The sequence below is a fragment of the Oryctolagus cuniculus genome, chromosome 19, assembly GCF_964237555.1.
Source record: "Oryctolagus cuniculus chromosome 19, mOryCun1.1, whole genome shotgun sequence".
Classification (NCBI taxonomy): domain Eukaryota; kingdom Metazoa; phylum Chordata; class Mammalia; order Lagomorpha; family Leporidae; genus Oryctolagus; species Oryctolagus cuniculus.
The window spans coordinates 30,076,611-30,101,540 of record NC_091450.1 but is presented as its reverse complement, the minus strand read 5'-3'; the positions used below and the strand labels follow the sequence as shown (position 1 = coordinate 30,101,540).

The 24,930-nt window shown below is 52.9% G+C and overlaps 1 protein-coding gene across 18 annotated transcripts in view; it reads left to right on the top strand.

The window, feature by feature from the left end:
• The window catches only part of RBFOX1 (RNA binding fox-1 homolog 1), a 2,206,955-nt gene that overhangs the window by 479,924 nt on the left and 1,702,101 nt on the right, over positions 1-24,930 (top strand). For all 18 annotated transcript variants that reach the window (XM_070063950.1, XM_070063945.1, XM_070063952.1 and 15 more), the window contains exon 3: positions 2,530-2,562. In XM_070063950.1, the coding sequence (XP_069920051.1) occupies positions 2,530-2,562 (33 nt within the window). The remainder of the gene's footprint in view (positions 1-2,529; positions 2,563-24,930) is intronic.

The window sequence follows — 24,930 nt, the reverse complement described above, 5'->3', positions numbered from 1 at the left end:
TGGGCCTCTGCCACCTGCAGATGAAGCCCTTGGCTGTGGTGTGACCCAGCCCTGGCTGTTGTGGCCATCTGGGGAGGGAACCAGCAGATGGAAGATCGTCATCTCTCTGCCTCTCCCTCCCTCTCTGTAACTCTTACAAATAAATAAATAAATCTTTCGGACAGTCAAGCAGTGCAGGGAGAGGCTCGTGTCCACTTCCAGAGGGTCTGGTTTCCTATTGCAGCACCTGGCTTCAGCTCTTAGTCACTGTAGGTCCTGGGAGGCAGTGGTGATGGCTCAAATAATTGGGTTCCTGCCATTGACATTGCAGTCGTAGCCTGAGTTCCCACCTTTGGCCCCAGTGGCTGCAGACGTCTGGGGAGTGAGCCAGCAGGTGGAAGTGCTGTTGGGCCTCCTCTCAACTTTGTGTCTCTCAAGAAGGCACATGACAGTGGCTTTAGGTAGAGGAGGCCATTTCTTTTTCTTTTTTCTTTTTTTTTTTTTTTTTTTGACAGGCAGAGTGGACAGTGAGAGAGAGAGACAGAGAGACAGGTCTTCCTTTGCTGTTGGGTCACCCTCCAATAGCCGCTGCGGCTGGTGCGCTGTGGCCAGCGCACCGCGCTGATCCGATGGCAGGAGCCAGGTGCTTTTCCTGGTTTCCCATGGGGTGCAGGGCCCAAGCACTTGGGCCATCCTCCACTGCACTCCCTGGCCACAGCAGAGAGCTGGCCTGGAAGAGGGGCAACCGGGACAGAATCCGGCACCCCGACCGGGACTAGAACCTGGTGTGCCGGCGCTGAAAGGCGGAGGATTAGCCTAGTGAGCCGCAGCGCCGGCCAGAGGAGGCCATTTCTGATTTCTCCATGGTCCCCACTGCTCCCTACTCTCTCGGGCTGGAGGCGGTTGAGTATTTGCTGTCTGTCACTGTTTGCACAGTTAGCATGTTTTGCAGGTATTTTGTTGGTATGGGCAGTGCTGCAATGAGTAGCCATGTGTGTGTCTCCGTCAATTTGTGTGTGTCCATCCAAGAATGACACAAGGGTCGGGGTTGCCTCATATGAGAGAATGTGGAGTGGAGAAATAAGTCAGCTGAGGACTGTCGCCCGGGTGCCACTGCACACAGCTCTGCTGGGACTTGGAGCAGTTCAGTCATATGCATATCATGTACATCATATGTGGGTCATAGCATACATTGTGTGTCATGTGTCACATGCCACATGTGCCTGCCACATATCCCATATTGCCATATATGCCATAGGCTATATGTGTCAGGTATGTGTTACCTGCTGTGTTGTCATGTGTGTGTCACACACAGTATAATGAAGGCAAAGCTGGTGTTTCTGCAGGGCCAGCATGCGTGGCTTGGCCAGCGTTTGGCCATGGCTCATGGCACTTCCTGACCTAGCTCTGACTGAAGGCTGACTTGTGAAGGCTCATGAGCAGGGAGAGTTGCTCCGTGGGCAGCAGGCTGAGCCTGGTCTGCAGGCCGTGGCCGAGACCCTGGGGCCAGTGCTGAGTCATCACATACCGTGTGGGCTGGCTCCTGCCAGAAACCTGAAGCTCCACGTGACTTTCTGGGGTTCAGGTCTGACTTCCTCCGGGTCACCTTGAAAGAGTCCCCCGCTTTGCTAAGCCCCCACGTTCTCCTCTATGAAATGGGGTTAATAAAAGTTGTGCTGGGGCTGAAATGACAGCAAATATGCAAAGCACTTGGCAGCACGCCTGGCATTGCTTTGCTGGTTTTTTGGGGCATTTTGCAATCATACATCTGCTATTGTTGCTATGGTTGTAATTTCTCATAATAGTGATTTGAAACTTTAAGGGAGAGAAAAAAAACAACTAAAGAATGTCTTCAATGCCTTTGCTTTTTCGGTTTTCATTTAATCATTATCAGTACACGGGCACTGCACACAGCCCTCCCCCTTTTTTCCTGGCAAGATTCTTATAATGTGTTGAAAATATTAATTATCCTCTTCACCTTATAAACAGGACTGGAGAAATAAATCTTGTTGCTGTGCTTGGCAGAAGAAAAAGTACCTCTGTTTGTGTATCAGTGAATTCTGTGAGTGTGTGTGTATGTGTGTCTGAATGTGTATTTGTGAGTGTGTGTGTGTATACATGTGTGAGGGAGTGTATGTGTGTGAATGTGTGTGAGTGTGAGTATTGTGTGAGTTTGTGAGTGTGTGTGAGAATGTGTATTCATGAGAGTGAATTTGAGAATGAGTGTGTGTGTGGTTGTTTGAGTGTATCTGTGTGAGTTTGAGTGTGTGTGAGTATGTGTGTGTGAATGAGTGTATGTGTGTATGAATGTGTGTATGTGTGTGTGAGTGTGGGTTTGTGAATGAGTGTGTGTGAGAATGTATATACACGAGAGTGTGAGTGTGTGTGTGAGTTTGTGCGTATGTGTGTGTGTGAGACACTGAATGTGTGTGGTATTCTTGCCCCTCCAGGTCACAGCAAAGCACTGACACTGGTTCCTTTAAGAAGACAATTAATCCAATTACCTTCTTGTTCGATCAATACTGATGTCTTTTTTCCTTTAACTTGCAGGTTTCGGCGAGTCTGGCTGCCGGTACAGCTGAGGTAGGAGACGGGGTTTTCTCTCCTTTGGAAGGTGTTTTTGAAGTGGTTTTCGTCAGTGACAGGCTGAGAGCCGTGTTCCCATTGGGACCCCTCTGCGTACGTTGTCCTGGTGGTTGGGACAGCGCTCGTCAGTGGGTGGTTTCCGAGGTACTGGCTTTGGGGCTGACCAGGGCCTCCACACCATCTCCAAGGAGTGTGCACCGCATAGCCCGGGAAGCCCATTGGTGGTTTCAGGGCCAGATCTCCTGCTTGCTTCTGCCTCTGTGACTTCCATGTCTATCTCTCTGCATATGTGCAAGGCTGCCAGCCCTGCTGAGGCGAGCCCTGGCGTTGGCAGTGTGGCCTCTGCCGTTTCTGAGTGTTTTCTCCATTGTGCCCATCCTCTCCTTCCCTGCTTAGCCTCTAGGGATGGAGGCGACCCATGCCAGTGCTGGCAACACACTCAGGTGAAGACAATAGCTGGTCACAGGTGACCAGAACCACGTGCCCCCACCCCACAACTGGAGATCGTCCAGTGTGGTGTGGTGTGACGGGTGCCTCAGGTACATCCAGGGTCCTCTTTTGTTCATAGGTCGAAGTGTGTGTAGAGCCAAGAGCAGCGGTGTGGGCCTCAGAGCCCTGGGCGAGCACTGTTCTGAGTGCCAAGACACTCGTCTCGTGCATTCAGTGGGGATGAGCCTGTCTCCCTTCCATCTGTCACCTGGTTGTTGGTGGGAGGGGAAGGCAGTGTGGGTGGTGGCAGCATGTTCCTGCAGGGGTCTACACGCTACAGGGAGTGGTCATTGCCAAAGACTGACCACAGGGAGTGGCCATTGCCAAAGATTGACCACTCTGGCGTGAGTGTCTGTGTCCTTGGGTGCAGTGGTGTGGTGTGCAGGTGTTCTCCAGGATCTGCTGCGTTCAGAGTATAACCAGTTCTTTTAGGCACATACTTGGGAAGGGAGGGGGTCAGTGGAGGGTCAGAGGCAGAAAGCACTGGAACAGGGTGGAAATGAGGTGCCACCAGCAGAGCCTACTTCGCAGTGATGTTAGGACAAACTACATGAGCCGTCGCTGACCTGTGTGAGCTTGGCCTCCTGGCTGTCCGGGTGGGAATGACAACACACTTTGCTTGAGCTGTCAACAGAGTTACCTGATGATGTGGACTCTGGTGGTTTCCAACAAGAGAACACTGGTTTCCATTTGTTCCACATATATTATGCAGTCTGTCCTGGTATCCTATGATTGCCTTACATGTATCTTTAAAAATACTCAAAAAATTGTATGCTGTAGAAACTGTCTTATTTCCAATTTAAAAAATTAATTTATTTGAAAAGCAGAGTTAGAGGAATCTTCCATCCAGTAGTTCTCTCCCCAAATGGACACAATGGGCCAAGCTGAAGCCAGCAACCATGAGTTTCTTCCGGGTCTCTTGTGTGGGTGCAGGGGCCCAGGCACTTGGGCCATCCTGCACTGCTTTCCCCGGCCATTAGCAGGGAGCTGGACTGGGAGTGGAGCAGCCGGAACTCAAACTGGTGCCCACATGGGATGCTGGCACTGCAGGCAGTGGCTTTACCCACTATGCTATGGTGCCAGCCCCTGTATTTTCCATTCTGCTGATGAATGATTTGAGATTCACAGTCTTACAAAGTTGCCCAAGGTCATTCAACTAATGAATAAGACAAAAGCAATTGGTAGCCATCTGGGCCTGGGGACCAAATGCTGGCCATTCAGTGGTACACCGTGTCACCCACTGGATCATGGCCTAGTGCTCTGTGGTGCTCGGCACCTGTCATTTTCGCCACTTGTCGGGGCAGTTTGCTTTCCAGATCCAACCTGAATATGCTTCATGTTCTGTGGTCAGCACCATGGACAGCTGGTGGTTTCCCGTGACCTCTGCCTTCCTTTGCTCTCGACACATTCACACATCAGAGCCACATCTGGCTCAGTAATAAAACACCTCTACTCTGTGTCTTCAGTTTTCACAGTACCTCAGTGAGGAAGCATGTGCCTCGTTGCTGTTTTCCAGATTAAGGAATGGAGGTTTGTGTTTGGTGCAGTGGTACAGCAAGTTAGGCTACCTGCTAAGACAGAAGCATCCCGTATGGAGAAAGCCTGAGTGCTGGCTGCTCCACTTCCTATCCTGCTTCCTGCTAATGGGCCTGGGAGGCAGCTGATGGGGTCCAGGTACTTGGGCATTGCCACCTGTGGGAGACCAGGATGGGGCTTTATCCTCTGGCTTTGGTCTGGCCAAAGAGAGTGAACCAGTGGATACAAGACATGTCTGTCTTTCCCTGCCTCCCCCCCCAACCCCGAGTCACTCTGCGGTTCAAGTAATTAAAGAAGGAAATATTTTAAATAAGAATGGTGGCTTGGAGAACTGATCACGTTGGTGAAATCTGTTTCGTGATCCAAAGAGTCCACATAAGCTGCTGCCCAAGAGAAAGAAGGACGTATGTCTACCAGGAGACACTGGCAAGAAGTTTTATCTCAGCCACAGACTAGAAGTGAGCTGAGTGTCCATTAGGAAGGAACTGGATTAAAAATGCTCTGTGCATACAGTGGAACCGGAGACAGCCATCAAAAGGAACTCTGTGTGTGTGTGTGTGTGTGTGTGTGTGTGTGTGAAACAGCCTCTGTGAGTGTTAGAGCCGAATGCTGAGTGACAGGGGTTCCAGAGCAAGAGAACCCTTGTCTGTTGTTGCGTTTGCCCACGTGGGGAAGCAGCGTGGACGGGGGGGGACCGCTGGGACTCGCACCTGGATGGGTTCGCATAGCTAACAGTCCCGGGTCAGGTTAATAGATTTCTGAGTCAGATGGAGAGCTCTCGAGGGGACGCCATTCGTATACCAAGAAGAGACTGAACCTGCTGCACCTGGGGATGCTGAACAAGACAAGGGGAGGAAAGAAGGGAGGGACGGAGGAAGGGAGGGAGGGAGGGAGGGATGGAGGGAGTGAGAGAGGGAGGAAAGAAGGGAGGGAGGGATGGAGGGAGTGAGAGAGGGAGGGACGGAGGGAGGGAGGGAGGGAGAGAGGGAGGAAAGAAGGGAGGGAGGGATGGAGGGATGGAGGGAGGGAGGGAGGGAGAGAGGGAGGAAAGAAGGGAGGGAGGGATGGAGGGATGGAGGGAGGGAGGGAGGGAGAGAGGGACGGAGGGAGGGAGGGAGGGAGAGAGGGACAGAGGGATGGAGGGAGTGAGAGAGGGAGGGACGGAGGGAGGGAGGGAGGGAGAGAGGGAGGAAAGAAGGGAGGGAGGGATGGAGGGATGGAGGGAGGGAGGGAGGAAGAGAGGGAGGAAAGAAGGGAGGGAGGGATGGAGGGATGGAGGGAGGGAGGGAGGGAGAGAGGGACGGAGGGAGGGAGGGAGGGAGAGAGGGACAGAGGGATGGAGGGAGTGAGAGAGGGAGGGACGGAGGGAGGGAGGGAGAGAGGGAGGGAGAGAGGGAGGGAGAAGCACAAAAAGCACAAGCTAGGATAATGGGGGCAGAGGTCGTGGGGAACCGGCAGGATAGGAACGCCGAGTCTGCAGCTCTGACTTCGGCTCAGAAGCGGCGTTCACTCCTTCAGTTGACACTCCCCTCTCCCAGATAGGACCCTTTTAAAAATACCCATTCTTTCTCCCAACTGCTGTTTCCAAATGGATGATGGCTGGAGTCAGAGTCTGTGTTTTGCACTGCTGCATGGAGGGAGACTTTAGGTGATCGCTTTTCTGACGGCAGCTCATCTCCGCGCACGGTCACCCCCGCTACTTGGCGTTTGAGGCACACTCACGGTCTGCTCCAGTACGCAAATGATAGTAGCTCAAGAAAGTGCTTCTGTGAGGCCCTTGTCCTTCGCAAAAGCCCCAGTTTGCTAAGCAGAGAACAACACTTGTCATCTAGCCAGAACAGCCCCCACCTGTGGAGGACGCATTGGTCGTGGGAGACAAAAAGCCAGACAAACCCACAGAATGGGTGCGAAGGGATGACTTTGCCAGTTTGCTTGCTCTGAAGATTGACAGCGAGTATGTGGATAACGTTTGCTAAATCTGGACCTGGCAAACATGACAGCAGGCTGTTGGTGCCCATGATTTTTCATGGCATAAGCCACCCCTCCCTCGCCACACACAGTTCTAATAAGATGGCACACAGGCTACTGAGACATGTTAAAATCCTGCAGGGGAGGGAGCTTTATCTGCCGACCAAATTCTGCCCGGCGCTGTGTATGACAGCTGAAGAATTTATCTTAAATTCCCTCTGCTAGCCGCAAAGCACATGGCCCTTTGTCCCCAAGCAGCCTGTAAGAACCAAACTAAGATGTCACATACATAATATAACAGATAAATGGCCCAATCTCCGTGTCCACATGATGAATGGAATGCAAGTTCAGCACACACATATTTGCACATTAATTGGCTCTGCATGGTTCCATTTTGTTCCTAAGTTGCTACTGCGTGTCTTGTGGACTCCTTCCCCTTCAGAATCATTAAGCCTGTTTTATCGCACAAATGCATACGCATTTCCCCCATTTATTGTCACGCAGCTTGCCCTGCGGAGAGAGAACGCAGAGAGAACCAAGTTACCTGGGCACAGCCATTGGATTGCAAATACGCGTGTCGAGCGGGGTCTGCTGCCAGCTGCACACCAACACCAAGATCTGAGACCCAGCCCCACGCTGCCTGTGCTGACAGCCGAAGAAAAGCTGTAGCCTGGCGAGGATGATTCGGGGTGGGGGAGCATTTCTTCACAGTCGCCGGTTGGTTTCTTGCCTCACCATAATGATTTCCTGTTGATAGTTAAATGGCGATATAAGCCTGGCGGAGGCCTGGGTTCCTGACAAATTTGACAAATCGGGCTGCTTCTATTTCATGGCAAAGCAATCGAACTGAGATTGATTGATATTATGGTTTTTCTTCCCCAAATAATTGCAGTGGCAAACTGTTCAGGTGGCGAGACCCAGCAGCCTTGGGGAAATCTGGGTGGACCCTTCCTTTTTAATTCAGTTATTTTTTTCCTTCTAGAAGGCAACTTCATCCCAGGCCGGGGAATCATTTATTTCTCCTGTCTGAAGCCTGATTCTCCCAAAAGCAAACGGGAGGCCGCTGAGCCTGTGAGAAGTACCTGGGCCACTATGTGGAGAGACCTGGTGTTGGAGAAGCGGCTGAGCTGCTGTCCCTGTGGGCTGAGGAGCAGTTCTGGCTCCCTGAGACGTTTGAGAATCCACGTTTTGCAAGGGCTGGTTGAGCTGTTGTGTCAGGGGTGCAGTGGCAAGGGCAGGAGCTCTGGGGTCTCGGGGGTGAGGCGTTAGTCGTGCATCCACAGTGTGCAGCTTACATGCCTGAGAGCAAAACAGGGCGAAGGAGGCATGGTCAGGGTGAACTTTGTATGAGGCAGTCGATACACGATGCCCAAGACAGAGCCTGGCCCAAAGTAGGTGGTCAGCGGCGTTGCTTTGTTGTCTCTTACCTTCTTGAATAAAGTAAAGCAACATACAAGGAAGCTAATGAGACATGACTTCGAGACCCGTGGTCACGGCTGTATCGTGGCTGTACCCAATGCTAAACAGACAGGTGTTTTCGTCGGTGGCTCAGTTCATGATGGACGTGTGATAATCTCTGTATAGCTAGGACGGGGTCCACCTGAGGGTCAGTCATACTCTCCAGTGAACGTCCTTGGCCTGGTTTCATTTTGCTGAATCATGCTTTCATGTCTTCTCCTTAAAGCCAGCGCAGAGGAGTGAAGAGCCCTGAAAACATCGTTTGGCCTTCATTCAAGAGCCCAAATTCTGAGCTGCGGGTTGGATGGAAATTTAAATGACGACTTGGTCTAGATGCAGTGTGAGATAGTGGGATAACTCTATGCCTTTGATGCTCAAATCATACCTTCAAAGAACGTGTGGTCAAGTCTGAGGAGGAGCTGTTCTGTGAGAGCTGTAATGTGTCGGTTCACAAGGGCCAGGGTTTCCAAGGAGAACAGAGCCCCCTCCGTAATCTCCCTTTTGCCTTCAGGGGGATCTGCACCTGGGTTCCCACAGGAGTGGAAAGGGAAACGGAAGAGAGACAAAAGTGACAAGACTGAACACAGGCAAACCAAGGCCACGTGTACTCCCAAGGCCACGTGTACTCCCGGAAGTCGGAGCAGGGAGAACAAAGTGGTGGCGATGAAAGAAAGGGCTGTAGAGTGCCCTGGGTTTGGCCAGGATGCAGTCATTGGTGAGCTTAACAGTCTGTCCAGTGCAGATGGAGGAAGCAGAGCTGGGTGTAGGCGGATCAGGGGAAGCGTGTACACCACAGCGTAGACCAGTTGCTCCAGGAAGCCAGTGGTTGAGCCAAAGGGATGGTGGGTCCTATGACTTGGTGTAGACAGAATTCGAGAGGGGACCTGTGAAAATGGTCAGGGGCTTGGGTGTCCTCTCATGGACCCCAGGGAGGGGACCAGAGCACAGACAGGGCTTGATCCATGGCAAGGTGGCCAGCGTGCTCTGAGGGGTCCTGTGCCTTGTTCGCCATTGCATCATCAGGGCCGAGCACCGTGCCTAAGAACCATGGCGTTAAATGGAAGGAGAAAGGACGGTTTTTCCTCTGTGACATTGAGGGGGGGAATATAGAAAGTTAATGTGGATAAATTTGAAGGAGAAGGAAAAGAAATTGGAAGAGGTTATGGCTGGCAGCCTTCATTTTCCCCGTGAGTGGCAGAGGGAAATTTATGTGCCGGGAAGAAGCAGGGCAGAGGCAGAGTAGGGGGCTCGAGGGGAAAATAAGCAGAGAAAGGGGACAGCTGATAGGAGGCAGTGCCTAATGAGCCAGGGAGGCCTGTCCAGAAGCTGGCGAGCAGAAGTAGCCCCAGGGGGTGATGGCATGAGCCAGGGCCTGGCACGGGCGGTGACAGCATTGGTTGCCGCTCTGTGCTTGGCTGTGCGGGCTCTGTGTCTCAGGTACCACGCAATCCTTGAAATGGGAATGAGTTCCTGTGGCTTCCAGAATGGATACTCAGGGAGGCGATGCAGATTGACCGAATCTGAGAAGGGGGGGTGACCCCTGGGCTCCGCCCACCATCCAAACATTCTCCTAGTTTCCTGGGCACTTGGGAGACTTCACCTTTGTGTGCCAGTCTGTTTTGTGGAACCTGGGTAATTAAACAATCAATCTTGCAACTCCCTTTTATCAAGAAAATGAATGGAGGTGGCTTAAGTTACAGAACGCAATTGACATACTCCGTTTTACATACACAGCCCTGAACAGATCCTACGGCTGCAGGTGTGGTTGGGTACCTTGTAACTCTCCCTCATCTCTGCAGGAAACAGAGTGTTGACTAGAGCCAGTTCCTAGTCCATAAACCAAATGGAAGCCTCCATCCCAGGGTTTTGCAGGATCCTGTGTAAGGACATATGTTAGAAGTCCCCAGGAAAGTGAGCAACTGTTTGTCTACTTTTCTATGTATAAATGAGTTTGTCTTGCAGTGAGATTTTGGGGGCAAGTCAGAAGCACCTACTATACACACGTTGCAATGGAGGTTAATAAATACAAATAACTGAACCAATACCTGAAGTTAATAGCACTGGAGTATAAGTCAGATTCTCTGCAAGTCACTCTGTATACCTTATTTAATGTTAGCCTTATGATAACCCAGTCCAGTGAGTTCTGTTAGTCCCCTGCATTACAGATGGGCAAACTGGGGCTCAATGTGGTTAATTAAACAAGTAGGAAGATAAAAAATCAGTCCTAGCTGTCGGACCCCAGGGCCAGCTGGGGTGTGTAGGAAGCAGGGTGAGGAGCCCCTTCCTGTCTTGGAGGTGAAAGCTGCCTCTCCCAGTCCTGGGGAGGAAACTGATCTCTGTTCTCGTGAGGTTCCCCTGCTCCAGCTTACCGGCCTCGTTGACTCTGTTATAAGCTTTTGTGAATGCTCTGTGATCCCAAAACCCATTCCCACGCTATAAATTATTTCCTACAGTTTTGACACCATTTATTTCCAGAGCATTATGCATTCCAGACTTCTGACTGTTTAAGATCAAAAGATGTGCTCCCAGCCTCCTCTTTCCCTCCAGTTCTCAGACTTGGTGTACCAAGAGACTGAGCCATGTGGGCTCCAGCCATCACCATCACTAACGTTGGCTCTTTCCCAAGACTCAGCATTTTTTTTTTCATCAACGTCAGGGAGAAAAATGCACTCAGCTACAGTGGGGGCTGGTTCATGGCGAGGATGAGAGGAGTCCAGGGCTGTCCTGAATCTGTGCGCAGGCTTGGCTGTGAAAGCTCCAGGCTGACAGCAGAAGTACACAAATGATCAGAGGAGAAGACCTAAGTAGAGTACTGGGTGCCCCCTAGGAGATCCCCAGGCATATTGGTGCTGGCCAGAGAAGGAAGACTTGTGGCTCCTGTGCAGGCTGAGCCAGGGGTTCTTGAACAGATCCAGCTACCTGGTGCCTAGCCGATGGAACCCTTTGTGCAGAGTGTGCATTGATTCAACGAGCTTCAAGAGGGTCCAATGCTTGAGAGCGACTCTTCCGGTCCTGGTAAATTAAAAATGGTCAGGACCCCGTTCCTGTCCTGAAGGAGCCTGTGATGGACACAGCTAGGTGAGCAGGTGCTCCCAGCTGAACTCTCAGAGGGGTGACTTCTTAGGGGGATTTTCAAGTGTTCCTGGATGCCTGGGTGGGGGGTGGGGGTCACAGGCATCTGATCTAGGACTGGGAGAGGTGTGGGGGTCATGTCCCTGGACTCCATGGCATCTTTTAATGCTACAGAACACTGGATAAGCAGCAAGGAGATGGCTCTGGATTTGCAGCTGGTGAGGGTGAGGGTGAGGGTGAGGGTGGAGAAGGAGAAGGGGTTGAAGGGTGTTGAGGGCGACTTAGGATGACGACGATGGCGCCCGATGTGCCGTGCTCTGAGCCTTGTGCAGAGCGTTTTGCGTGGTCCACTTCCTGTCTTCCTTCCCACAGACTTGGGAAGGTGAGTACTAACCTCACCTGCACTTAACAGATGAGAAGACCAAGGCCGGGGGTGGGCTGCGAGATGTATCCAAGGCCAGAGGCTAGGAGGCAGAGCTAGTGTTTGATCGCACCGTGTCAACCAGCTGGGAAGGGGGAAGCAGGCCTGAACCCCGCCGCGGGTTAAAGTCTGCAGTTCTCAGCCCAAAGCTCTCGTGACAAATGATGCTGACACGCTGTGGAGAAACTTGGTGGCTGTGCCTGGATCTCGGCACTAATGTAGCTTGACCGGGGGCTGATAACCCTCTCAGCTCACCAGAATGACAATTAGGGGGTGGAGAAAAAAAAGTTACTCTGTTCTGGCTTCCTCTATTGAGCTATGAATAAATGATGATAGCTGTGAAATAGTGTGGTGTTTAGATTGTTTCTGGTAAATTAAAAAAAAAACCTAAAAATTGAATAAAGTTGGTAAGCCGTGCAGCCAGCCAGTGAAGCAAGAGGAGTGGAACAAAATGAGTAAATTCTTTGAGCGTCTTCCTGGCCTCGTCATTCTAATGCAATTAGTCGGCAAAAAGTATTAATTAATACTCCAACATCTGACACGTTTTGCATGTCGATTTGAAACATGTTAATTATGTTCTGCACTTGTGGTTGGAGGCAGGGATTCCGGCCCCTGTAGCCGCCTCTCGGCAGCCAGGTCAGTGCTGGGAGCTCATGCAATGCTCATGGCTGCTCAGCCTTTGCGGAGAACGAGCAAGACTGCTGTAGTCCCTTCGTGGGCCAGCAGACGAGGGCTCCACATGCAAATGCAGTCCGTGAGGGAATGTTCCCGAGGCCCCACGAGTGGGTACTGTGCTGGGCCACAGCGTTCTCTGATGGTAAATAGTCTGGAGTGAGTGCCGGCTGTGTACGCCTTGCCTTATACTGCACCCAGTCATTGGGACTGGAGTCCGCCCTGGTCTGTTCCATGGGTTGTATGTTCGCGTCCTGGGCAAAGGTGGTGAGTTGGAGGCGTGTCTGTCTGGTGTCAGATCTGGCCATCGTCATCAGCGGGGGGTGTTCTTTGCTTCCCTTAATGTATTTGTTAGGACCAGCCGGACGTGGCTGAAGCAAGACGTAAACCACGGAATCGCCCAGCCCACCCAGCAGGGCGTCTCTTGCTCATGCTCTGTGTCCCATGAGACCTGGGAGGCTCCAGGTAGCCCTGCACACAGTGACCCTGCAGGCCAGGCTGCTGCTAGGCTGTGGCTCCACTGTGTCCACCCACACCCCCGCCGTCAGCATGGCAGGGCAAGGAGCAACTGGAGGTCTCTTCTGAGCTTCCGTCAGTGCAGAGGTGAGGCCAAGTCCTTCCAGCACAGGCAGCGGGAACCCGTCCCACACACCCTTGGGATGTGGGAGAGGGGAGGGGTAGATACATGAACTTCTGTAGGGGCTGATTTCTTGCCATGGGGACTGGCCTTGAGGTGCACTGATTTAACTCACCTCTCAGAATGCCCGCCTTCTGTATTGGAGCACTGGTTCATGTCCTGAATCTCCACTTGCAGCGCAGCTTCCTGCTAGTGTGCCTGGGGAGGCAGCAAAAGGTGGCCCGAATACTTGAGCCCCCCACCACCCACGTGGGGACCCAGACGGAGCTCCTGGCTTTGGCCTGGCCTGGACCTGGCTGTTGGACCACACGGGGAGTGAACCAGAGGATGGAAGATCTCTCCCTCTGCCTCTCCCTCCCCCTCTCCCTGTCACTCTGCCTTTCAAGTAAATCAATAAATACATCTTGAAGGAAATAAGTGCATGCCACAATGTGGTGATGATGACCATCGTGTTGACAATGAGATAATCTCCACTCGTTCTTTTTTTTTTTTTTTTTTTTTTTTTTTTACAGGCAGAGTGGACAGTGAGAGAGAGAGAGAGAGAGACAGAGAGAAAGGTCTTCCTTTTGCCGTTGGTTCACCCTCCAATGGCCGCCGCGGCTGGCGCGCTGCGGCTGGCGCACTGTGCTGATCCAAAGGCAGGAGCCAGGTGCTTCTCCTGGTCTCCCATGGGGTGCAGGGCCCAAGCACTTGGGCCATCCTCCACTGCCCTCCCTGGCCACAGCAGAGAGCTGTCCTGGAAGAGGGGCAACTGGGACAGAATCCAGCGCCCCGACCGGGACTAGAACCCGGTGTGCCGGCACCACAAGGCGGAGGATTAGCCTAGTGAGCCGCGGTGCCGGCCTCCACTCGTTCTTAATTCCCAGGCTTGCTGGAGCCCGCACTGGTAGATTGGCAGGCATCCTGTTCTGCTCTTAGGATGGTTGGAGTCATTGCACTGTCACTCTTCCCGTCTGAAGCGAGGGATATAGTGGCCCAGAGGGAAAGTGCGTGTCTGCAGTTGGCTGGGACGTGAGGAGTGCAACCAGGATTCAACCCAACATCCAACTTCCTCTGGTCTTTGCCTCCCAAAGGATTTGGTAACTTTTCCTGTGTAGCATTTTGGCAGGACCGGGGTGACCCGTAGAGAGGAGGACCTGCGAGATGCCCGAGCTGGTGCAGATTCTAGGACTTTGAGCCTGCGTAAATCTTAGGGAAAGCCTACAGGGGTTCAGGAAGAGTATTGTTAGCTCCCCGTAAGATGCAGAACAGATCGCCTGGGAGCTGGAGGACCTGCTCAGGACGCCTGGGTCCTGACCCCAGCTTCCTGGGCCCCAGACCCAGCCTCTGTGTCTGTGGGGCTGGGGGCACTCAGTCTCCAGGCCAGCATCCCTTGGCCTCTTGGTTCCACGAGCCCCTCGGGCATCCATGGAGATCTGTGGGGCTTGTTGCAGAACAGACTTAAAATGCACACTATGGAATACGTACATCACAAAGGAAATTATTTACATCGAAATATAGTTGGAAAATCAAAGATGTGACATAGCCAAATGTTCACCCTCTTTGTTAACATAAATGAGTAAGCCTTGTAATTACTATAATGTGGAAGTCATGAGAGCATTATGATATTTTGAGGAATCTGTGTCAATGATAACGTAATGCAGTCTTGAAAAGTCTGTGACTTTTCTTGGTGACAGTCACAGTTAGTGTTAATACTACCCTAATTTTGTTGCTTACATTTATAATTAAAGGGAGTGCTAGGTTGTAGTACAAGGCTAGTACAAACAAGGATTTTATTTTTCCTACACATGTTCACAGACCTGTGAATTCTATCTGGAAACATTAGAGGTCTGGGGAACCCTGTCCATTCTGGCTCTGCGCTGCCTCCTGGCTGTGCTTGGATCAGTGCCCGTAACTGGATGAACCCAAGGTCACACTATGCCAAAGGTCAAGGCTGGCATTGTCAGATGCTTGGCATTGACTCCCTTAGTAATGTCATCTACCTCAGCGCCTTTGCAGCACCGCACGTGTGGCATTTAACAGGTCCACAGGTTGTGCAGAGCTAACATTCCCCCACCCCTCCCCGTGCCAGTCACTAAGAGGGTGAAACTTCACATCTGTTATTCAGCTTAGCTCTGGAAGATTCTATCAAACGTATTTCACAGGAAGTAATAATAGTAGTTAGTATTTATGAATACTGTGCCCTCTTCTAGTCATATTCCAAACACTAAAATAGTAATGGTCAGTGTCGTGGTAGCCGCAGCAGTACCGGTGGCATCTCAGACACAGTAAGCACTCCCCAGGCACCAGGCTCATTATGGCTGAAGCACTTTCAGTACTTGATCTCAGTTATTTTCCATTGCTTTTCTAGCGGGTCAGTATCAGCTGCTTTCCATTTTATAGACAAGGAAATAGGTGCAGAGGGGCTAAGACACTTGACCGAGTCTGCCTCCATCAACTGTAAGAGAAAACAAGAAGGCTGGTGCCGCGGCTCACTAGGCTAATCCTCCACCTTGCGGCGCTGGCACACCAGGTTCTAGTCCCGGTCGGGGCGCCAGATTCTGTCCCGGTTGCCCCTCGTCCAGGCCAGCTCTCTGCTGTGGCCAGGGAGTGCAGTGGAGGATGGCCCAAGTACTTGGGCCCTGCACCCCATGGGAGACCAGGAGAAGCACCTGGCTCCTGCCATCAGATCAGCGCGGTGCGCCAGCTGCAGCGTGCCGGCCGTGGCGGCCATTGGAGGGTGAACCAATGGCAAAAGGAAGACCTTTCTCTCTGTCTTTCTCTCTCACTGTCCACTCTGCCTGTCAAAAAAAAAAAAAAAAAAAAGAAAGAAAAGAAAAGAAAACAAGAGCAGGCACACTGTCCATCTGTGGAAAACATTTAGGGTCGCACCTGGAAAAGTCATTCAGTCACCACTTTCGGCCACAGTTCGTGGGCCAGAACTCTGTCTTGTGGCCCCAAGAACAGCAAGGGCAGCTGGGAAATGTGGCCAGGGGGAGTGGCTGTCTTGAAGTTGAGGTGTGACGAGCTCGTGCGGCATGGTGAGTGTGTGCCCCCGGCAGGAGCAGGAGGAGGGCCCCTTCTTCAAGGAGGTGCTCACCCTCACAAGGCCCGACCCCATCTGGCCCATGGCCTCCCACGGGGCCTGGACGGCAGCTTCAGCCTGACTGCTCAGAGGCGCCAAGCGGGAGCACTGTCCCCTGGGTGGCCGATCAACTGAACTGGCTACAAGTAAATTTTTGCAAATTAGAGAATGTGAGAGATTTCATGCTGTCGGGATTTGGAGTCGGGGCCACGGAGCATGTGCAAATGAAACATTGTCAAATAGGAAACAGATGAGAACGTTTGACAGTTGATTACTACACATGCAAATGAACACTAAGAATGCAGCCCTGTTGTTTGGAAGTGAAGTGGTGGTTAGCTTTTCCAGTCCGCCTTGTATTTTTAATTTCTCTGGAGCAGACCCTGCCGCCGGACCCTGTGCTGAAGTCGGCTCCAGGCCTTGGTTCCCTGTCCTGGGAGCTGGGTCCACAGGGCGAGAGACATGGATCCCTCAGTCACACAACACAGTAGTGTGTCTGTTTTCAGAAACCATGGGTTTGAAATCCCAGCCTTGCTTTAATAACACACGGGTTTTGCAGTGCTGGGAGGGGGAGAATGTGGAACCGAAGGGACACGACAGGAGAGGCACAGGTTAAACTTTTACATTCATTTTTCACGTGTGTTTAAAAATCAGATCTCCAGAGAGAAGCTGGAAACAGTTACAACAGAGGGACCATCCCTCCACCATCATTCTACAGACCCTCCATGGTCATCCTGGAGATTGTCCAAGTAGGAAGCAATGTTGCTCGGTGCCCCCCGATACCGCGCAGCTCCTGGTGTCCCAGCGTATTGCGCTGGTAGATCAGTTGTCCCAGGGGAACAGGCAGCCCCCAGGTAGGGATGGCAAACCCCCACTTGTTGTTCCGGGGGAAGGAGTGGGTCACACATGTCTGTGTGCTGCTGGCGTGCCCGAGGCAGCCTGCATCCTGCAGCCCTGTCTGATAAGCACTGGGCCTTTTTCTGTCTGTCCTCTCTGGCTTTTTTTTTTTTTTTTCCTATCTCCTATGGCAGTCGGATAAGAGAATCACTTTGACGAGTGACACTCCTGTCGCTAAATATCTACTCTGAATATTTTATGAAAATATTCCCCTGTCCCAGTGAGCCCATCCTGTGGTTTAAAGGATGGGACTGGGAGGCCGCATCTTGTCAATGGGGGGAGATGAGGGCAGGTGTGTGAGAACCGCAGGGTTCCACTCTGAAACTCTGAGATCAGCAGCCTGAGTTTGGTTTCCTTTCTCTTCTGGTTTGCTCTGCCACCTGCTAGCATTGCAGCTTCTCTCTGCAAGGTGAGAACAGCCGGGGTCCCCACGTGACACTCGGAAGGTGAGCTCTGCAGGACACCAGACAGCCACGGCGTGAGGAGCCTTCACAGGCACACAGAGGCTCCTCACTTCTCCGCTGAGGGGGCATCCCAAGTGAATGCCCCCTGCAGGGCTCACCTCACAGTGCTGTCCAGCGATAGGCCGAGCAGTTTTCGACGTGACTGGGGGTGGATGACCGAAGGATGACAGAATGTGTTTCTGAGCCTTGCTTCTCAGGTTGCTGTCTGGCCAGGTCTCTGCAGAGTGCCTGGGGTAGCGACAGCTCTGAGCTCACTAGAACTCATTTCTTGTTCCCATTGGGACCATAACTGGACTACATTTCCCAGAAGCCTCGTGGTTGATAGCACCCTGTGACCGAGTTCTGGTTCATGGAAGGCAGGTGGAGAGATGTCTGATTTTCTCCAAGTGTAGCCTGAGAAAGGGATTAGAGTTGGGTACAGATAGCTGGGAGGCAAGTTTCTTTTCTTTTCTTTTCTTTTTTTTTTTTTTTGACAGGCAGAGTGGACAGTGAGAGAGAGAGACAGAGAGAAAGGTCTTCCTTTGCCGTTGGTTCACCCTCCAATGGCCGCCGCAGCCGGCGCACCACGCTGATCCGATGGCAGGAGCCAGGAGCCAGGTGCTTTTCCTGGTCTCCCATGGGGTGCAGGGCCCAAGCACCTGGGCCATCCTCCACTGCACTCCCTGGCCACAGCAGAGAGCTGGCCTGGAAGAGGGGCAACCGGGACAGAATCCGGTGCCCCAACCAGGACTAGAACCCGGTATGCCGGCGCCGCTAGGTGGAGGATTAGCCTAGTGAGTTGCGGCGCCGGCCGGGAGGCAAGTTTCTTAACACGTCCGTGGCTCATCTGCCTGATCTGTCCACCAGTTCTAATGAGCAGTGGTCCGAGGGGTCGTCAGCATGGGACGCTGCTGCCCTGAGGCCAAGTGTGGACCCCGCCTCGGGGGAAGGCCCTGCTCCCAACTGTGCACCCCCCAGTGCATGGGAGTCCCTTTGGGCTGTACCACAGACAGCTGGGGTGCCGTGGGGGCATCTGAATGTGAGAAAACTCAGAACTGTTGCCCCGAGGGCCTGTAACTGATGCCCTGCTTTGTAAGCCCGGCTGCCAAGGCTGGGTGTCTGGGTCCTTTGGGCATGAGCTTGCTGCAAATGCAGAGGTGTGCTGGCCTGTCGCCTTTCCCGCTGCTGGGGTGCGGGTGTCAGCCACGGCTTCCCAGGGTGAGGCAGGCTTCCTCCTGCCCGCTCCGTGACTTGCTGCTATAAACATACTTCATACTTCACACAGCATTAAGGGAGATGTCATACGCATCAACGTCATGCTCCGCTCCTACCAGAATGTCAAGTTGGACTCCTGTAGGCTTTAAAAAAAAAAAAAAAAACCTCAAATACAACCACATTTTTTCTCCTTAAATCATCTGCCATCTGATGCCCCAAAAGGAAACTGCTAGTAAAATAGAAACTTGTAATGTTAAGAAAAGCAACATACAAAAGGTTCACTAAAAACGTGAACTTGAGCAACCCGTGCCCAGGACGTGGTGTGAGAGGGGACACAGCCGGAGGAGCTGAGCACCAGTGGGGGTCTCTAGACTGTGCCCCCCCCAAGATGATGTGGAGAGTGTTTGGGACATGGCAGGTGGCCCCCGAAGGACCCTGGCTTGTGTTGAGTTCTCTCTCTGCGTTCCCCCTTCAGAATTTTCCCTAAACAAAACATGCGAGTGTTTCCCAGGGGCATCTGTTTGGAAGCCAGAACAGAGAAACTTGTTATACTTACTGGATTTGGAGACAGGAAGTGATTTCAGATCATTGACAGATACTCCCTGGGTGTGTGCCAGGTGCTCCTGAGGTTCCTGGAGAATCTGCCGTGACCTCCTCGGCATCCTGGCTGTGTTACGTTGCACAAGTGAACTTGTGTCTCAGCATCTCTCTTCCTTTATCTGTAAAATGTACAGGATTCATAGTCAAGAAAAGATGGGTTAGTGCACAGAAGGCCCTTAGCCTGGAAGCTGCAGAAGTTAGGCTTTCAAAGTACTGGTTGTCCGTCATGGGGGATGTTGTCTAGAGCAGCTGGAGATCACCTGGGGTTAGCAGGTGCACCTGGACCTCCGGGGAGCCTTGGTTCCCCACGGACCATCCAGCTTCCCGGCGACTGGTCTCATCCGAGCAGCAGCTACGTTTGGAGAGCTCCTAGGCAGGAGAACAATTAGGTGGTTACCTGGGAGTGACACGCTGTTGACATCTTCCCTCCGTGGCTGTGGCCAGTTTTCTAGCCCCCAGTATCACCAACGTTGTGGGACTGACCTGTGCATGGAGGGCACTGCCCAGGGTTGCCAGCCCCTACTTCCTGCCCCGAGGGTTGACACCCAGAAAGTCTCCATATAGTTCTGACTGTCTCTGGTGGAAGTAGAGCAGCCTTGCCTGGGGTTGATGGAGAGTTGAGAATTCTGAGACCTCAGAGTTCTCTCCACTCAGATTCTTGGTTGTGTTGGAATCCCTGGGTACGGCAGCCTGGCCAGCATTCATGGGGCCTGGCCTGGGACACCCTGGTGGCCCCAGTGGTGCAGCAGCCACAGCTGATGCAGCCTGTCTCTGATGTCTTGTGGGCATCGCTGGGTGCCCCGCCTTCCACTGTGTCCTCCTCCTCCGTTTATACAAAGGCCACATAGAAGCCCAGGGAAACGGATGTGTCCCCTTAGGCACACAAACCAAGTGGCCAAATGGTGGAGCCAGAATTCCAGGCCGGGTGAGGCCCTGGTGCTGACCGCATGGTGGACAGTGTGCACGTGAGATCTCAGCACAGAGTGAGGACCAATGTTGAGGACCCCGAGCTTTCTCTCATTCTGAATGAGAGGACAGACGCCACTCACACCAGCTCAGAAGTGCGCATCCACTCGGACAAGACGCACAGGATCTGCTGCCCTCACCCCACCGCGTCTCGGACTCGTCCCCGGCTGATTCCCCAGCCCTGTGGCCTTCTCTCACACTGTGTTGAGCCAGGTTCTTCCTGACTCAGGGCCTGTGCCCGGCTTGATTCCTCTGCCTGGAGTGACCTCCTGTTTGATTTGGTTCTTGGGCAGCTCCACCTTACCCTTGGAGCAACCTCTTCACCAGATCCTTTCCCTCATGGTCCACTGGAGGTACGCAGCTTCCACGGTCCCACGTGTGCAGCTTTCTTTTTTTTTTTTTTAATTTTCTGACAGGCAGAGTGGACAGTGAGAGAGAGAGACAGAGAGAAAGGTCTTCCTTTGCCGTTGGTTCACCCTCCAATGGCCGCTGCGGCCAGTGCAATGCAGCTGGCGCATCGCGCCGATCCGATGGCAGGAGCCAGGTGCTTCTCCTGGTCTCCCATGGGGTGCAGGGCCCAAGTACTTGGGCCATCCTCCACTGCACTCCCTGGCCACAGCAGAGAGCTGGCCTGGAAGAGGGGCAACCGGGACAGAATCCGGCGCCCCGACCGGGACTAGAACCCGGTGTGCCGGCGCCGCAAGGTGGAGGATTAGCCTAGTGAGCCGCGGCGCCGACCGTGTGCAGCTTTCTAACAGCTGACTCGGTATAATTTACACTGACTTTGCTCAAGTATTTGCCCCAAAGTTGTTTTTTTTTAAATTCCATGATTGTACTTATGCCTGTTGTAGGTAAACACTTAACAGGTGTTCAATTAAAAGAAATTGTAACAAATGAATACATGATGATGTGTAATCTCGTCTGGAATGAGATGGAGGGGAGTTCAAGTTCATGACCTCCCAGGTGAGGGTGGGGTCCCTTTACCTCCTGCTTGGGCTGTGTGGGTCTCTTTGCTGGTCGTGAGAATAGAGGCTTTGAATTGCTCAAGATTTTGCCAATAAAAAGAATCCCTTAGAGTATTTGTTGAAAATTTTCTATTAAGCACCCACTTTGTGCCTGATAGGCACAGACTGCAGGCCCGAGACTGAAGGAAAAGAGGACTCTGTGTGTTTGACGGCAGCAAGCAGAGTGTGGGTGCAGAGGAGCATCCAGGCCCAGGCACATGTCCTCGGGAGGGGCCGTCCCCCTGTTCTGAGGGTCAGGGAGACCTCGCAGGGGAGTCGGCATGGACACTGAAGCCTGAGAGGCAGGCAGGTGTTGGTCAGACAGAGGTCCGAGAGCGGACTCGGTCGGCGATGTGGCTTTTGCAGAAAACCATTCAAGGGAGGAGCGTCTGCATGTGGTGCCTGGTTGCGGGGGAAGGACCCGTGGCCAGGCGGCCGCGTGGTTGTCGCTGTGATAGGTGATATTGCACCTGCTTTGTCTCTGCATCTCCCCAGTGGCCTGGGACAGGAAGTAGGGGTTCGTGGACTGGAGGTCTTGGGTGGTCTGTTCATGGCGGGGTCCCGAGCCAGCCGGCACTGTTTGGTCAGTGGTGACGGAGGAAGTGCAGGGCTGCACGTGGGGATGAGCTCCGGCTTCGGGGGCCAGCTGTGTGTCCTGAGCAAGCTGCTGTGCCTCCGAGGGCCTGAACGGTTATTACAATGATGTTGCTGAGGCCTCCTGTGCATCGGGTGCTGGGCGAGGCCCGGCAGAGGCTCATTTTATCTTCACAGAGGGATCAGTCCTGTCTCACAGCTGCATAAACAGAAGTGCTGGCCGGCGCCGCGGCTCACTAGGCTAATCCTCCACCTTGCAGCGCTGGCACACCAGGTTCTAGTCCCGGTTGGGGCGCCGGATTCTGTCCCGGCTGCCCCTCTTCCAGGCCAGCCCTCTGCTGTGGCCCGGGAGTGCAGTGGAGGATGGCCCAGGTGCTTGGGCCCTGCACCCCATGGGAGCCCAGGAGGAAGCACCTAGCTCCTGCCTTTGGATCAGTGCGATGCGCCGGCCGCAGCAGCCATTGGAGGGTGAACCAATGGCAAAGGAAGACCTTTCTCTCTGTCTCTCTCTCACTGTCCACTCTGCCTGTCAAAAAAAAAAACCAAAAAAACAAAAAAACAAAAAACAAAAAACAAACAAAAAAAACCACCAGAAGTGCTGAGAGTGACTCTTGTCCTGAGGTCCCAACACTAATAAATCGAAGTGCTGGGCCTCACCCCCACATCCATCCCACCCTCGAGCCTAAGATCTTCACCCTGTGCAATCCTGTCATTTAGGGCCATTGAAAGGATGAAGTGCAATGATCCATTCACCTACCTGTGTGCCTGGCGTGTGTTCAGGAATTGACCACTGTGTGTGATGACCACGTTCGGCCTGCTCTGACTGTGTGGCTCCCTGAGCTGTTCTGTCTGCCCTGGGCTTCATTGTCCCACCTGTGATATGGGAGGGAGAGGTTTTGTTCTCCTGGGTCAGGGTGTTCAGTGAGATCGTGCCTGCAAACCGCTTGCACGGTACCAGGGGCAAGGCCGGCACTTGTTGCAGGGCAGTCCTACATGGGTTTTACTACACACAGAGTAGGCTCCACCTGAAGTTCAGCTCTTCAGCCCCTCCACTCTTCCAGGTTTCCATCTTGGCCCAAGGGCTTTGGGAAGTGCAGATCCGCTCGTCTGTCTCACGCTTATGACGTGAGGGCCTGTGATGTGAGGCCTTGGCAGCCAGCCAGGCCATGGGGAGGAGTGGCTACTTGCCTGCTGCTGACCGCTCCACACAGCCTGGCAGGGGCTGTCCTCGGTGTGAAGTTTGTTCTCTTCCTTCCCCCAAAACAAGTGCCATTCGTGCAGAGCCACCCTTCCTGTGCAGCACTTTAATTTACATCTTTTAATAACTTTGGTTGCCATGGAAGCATTGGAATTTGGTTTTAAAATAGACAAACTAATTGTTTCAGTCAGTTTGGGTATTTGCTGTCAAGGAAACAGCAGCTTCTCCCCATCACCGAGAGCCCACTTAATTGGACGGACGCGGTGACAAAATGGCAGAGGGGGTCCTTCCCGCTGCACGGCCAGGTGGGGGAGCACCCCAAGGAGTCCCAGAAAACCTCCTGTTCTTGGCACAGACCCAGAAGAGCAGTGTCTGGATGAACGCTGAAGCAGAGAGCAGGGAGGGCTGCCCCAGACAGAGCGCCTCTGAGGCTGTGCTGGGGGAGAGAGCAGGGCTCGGGCTCCTGAGGTTGACAGAGGCTGAACAGGCTCCCCCTGTTCTAGGGGTCCTGGGGACAGCGGCAGCTGCAGGTGCAGCAGCACACTAGCAACACCAGAACACATTGGCACAGCACTGGAGGGCACTTCCTTGGTGGGATGATGAGGGGCTGGGGCTCTCAGTCAAGGACAGACCCTCACTCACCACCTTATCTGTGCCAGGTGTGCACTGGCTCCTGGGACCCCAGTCAATCTGGAGGGCAGACGGCATAGTTCATCTATTCCGTCATTCAGCAGATACTCATTGAATTCCTACTAGATACATCAGTGAAGACAACAATTCTTTCTTTAGGGATCATAGATTGTAGTGGGGCAGACAGTGATCAGAATGGTGATTACATAGGATTATTGCATAGAATGACAGGAGGGAAGGAAACATGGAACAGAGGAAGGGGGGTGGGGAGCATTGGGTGCCACTGCAGAACATATGTTGGGTCTGCTGAGGCTTCCTGGGACAGTGAGACTTGAGAAGGGAGCCTGCCGGGCGGGGTCTGGATGGTGGCATGTTATCACGCACAGCTCTGCCTCTCTTGTTGGGGCAGATCTGGGATGGAAGTCCATTTGTGATCAGTTCATCCCTGCAAGACGGTGCCGGGATGGTAACTCTACGCCCCAGTCTCCTCTCCTCAGGTGGGGACTGCGCAAAGGCACTTTAAGATGTTCACAGGAGATGGGATTAAAAGATGTTTATTTCAGTGCATAGAGTTTTTGAGGTCTCTGCCTAGTTTTTATGTAATACACATTTCTCTGTGAACTCTGTGGGATTGCCCATAGTGCTCTCAAAGGTTTGGGTGGTTTAATGCTTGCGAAGTGCCTGGTATGTTCTAAGAGTGACGAGGAGAAGAAGAGGAGAAAGAGGGAGTTGATAAACCAGTGCAAGGCGAGCACAGAGTCCCTGACTGTTTGCTTTTCAAATGCAGCGCGGGGACTTGGGGAAGTTGCAAGGAGGATGAAATCTGTCCTGAGGGTAGGGTCTCCCACAAGGGATTCCTCAGCCAGGGTCTGCAGCACAGGCAGGGGCGGCCCAGGTGCGTGGAGGAGGACGTGGTGTTCCAGTTTAGAGGGGCGGGAACAGCATTGTAAAGGCCGCATGGCAGGAGAGCCCGGCTGTGGAAGAACTGGAGAAAACCCTGGATCTGGAACTGAGCGGGAAGACCCAGGAGATCAGATATCAGCAGGTGCCTGGAGGCCTTGAAAGAGCCAGTCTTTAACCCATGGCTGAGTTGCCCATGATTTTCCAGGAAAGCCATTTGAAAGATAGAGAAGAGTGAACAAAATGCCTGGGGAGTCAAGGGGTTCTGGGAGCTCAAAGCTTCTGGGGTTGGAATCCAGCTGGGGAAACATCTTCAGACTCTCAAGGGTCACTGTCACAGGTGTGCGCTCCTTTAGCGTTTGGTTGTTCATTGTATCTCAATTTTGTTTAAAGATTATTTGAGAAGAAAGGAGGGTTCCCTCCTGCTGGTCCATCTTTTCCATGCACTGGCATCGGCCAAGGCTGCACCAGGCCAAAGCTGGGAGCCGGGAACTCCGTCCAGGTCCGCTCCGTGGGTGCCGGGACCTGATTCCTGTGCACCTCAGTAGGAAGCTACGATCAAGGGCAGAGCCGGAACTCCAGCCCAGGCACTTCCGGACACAAT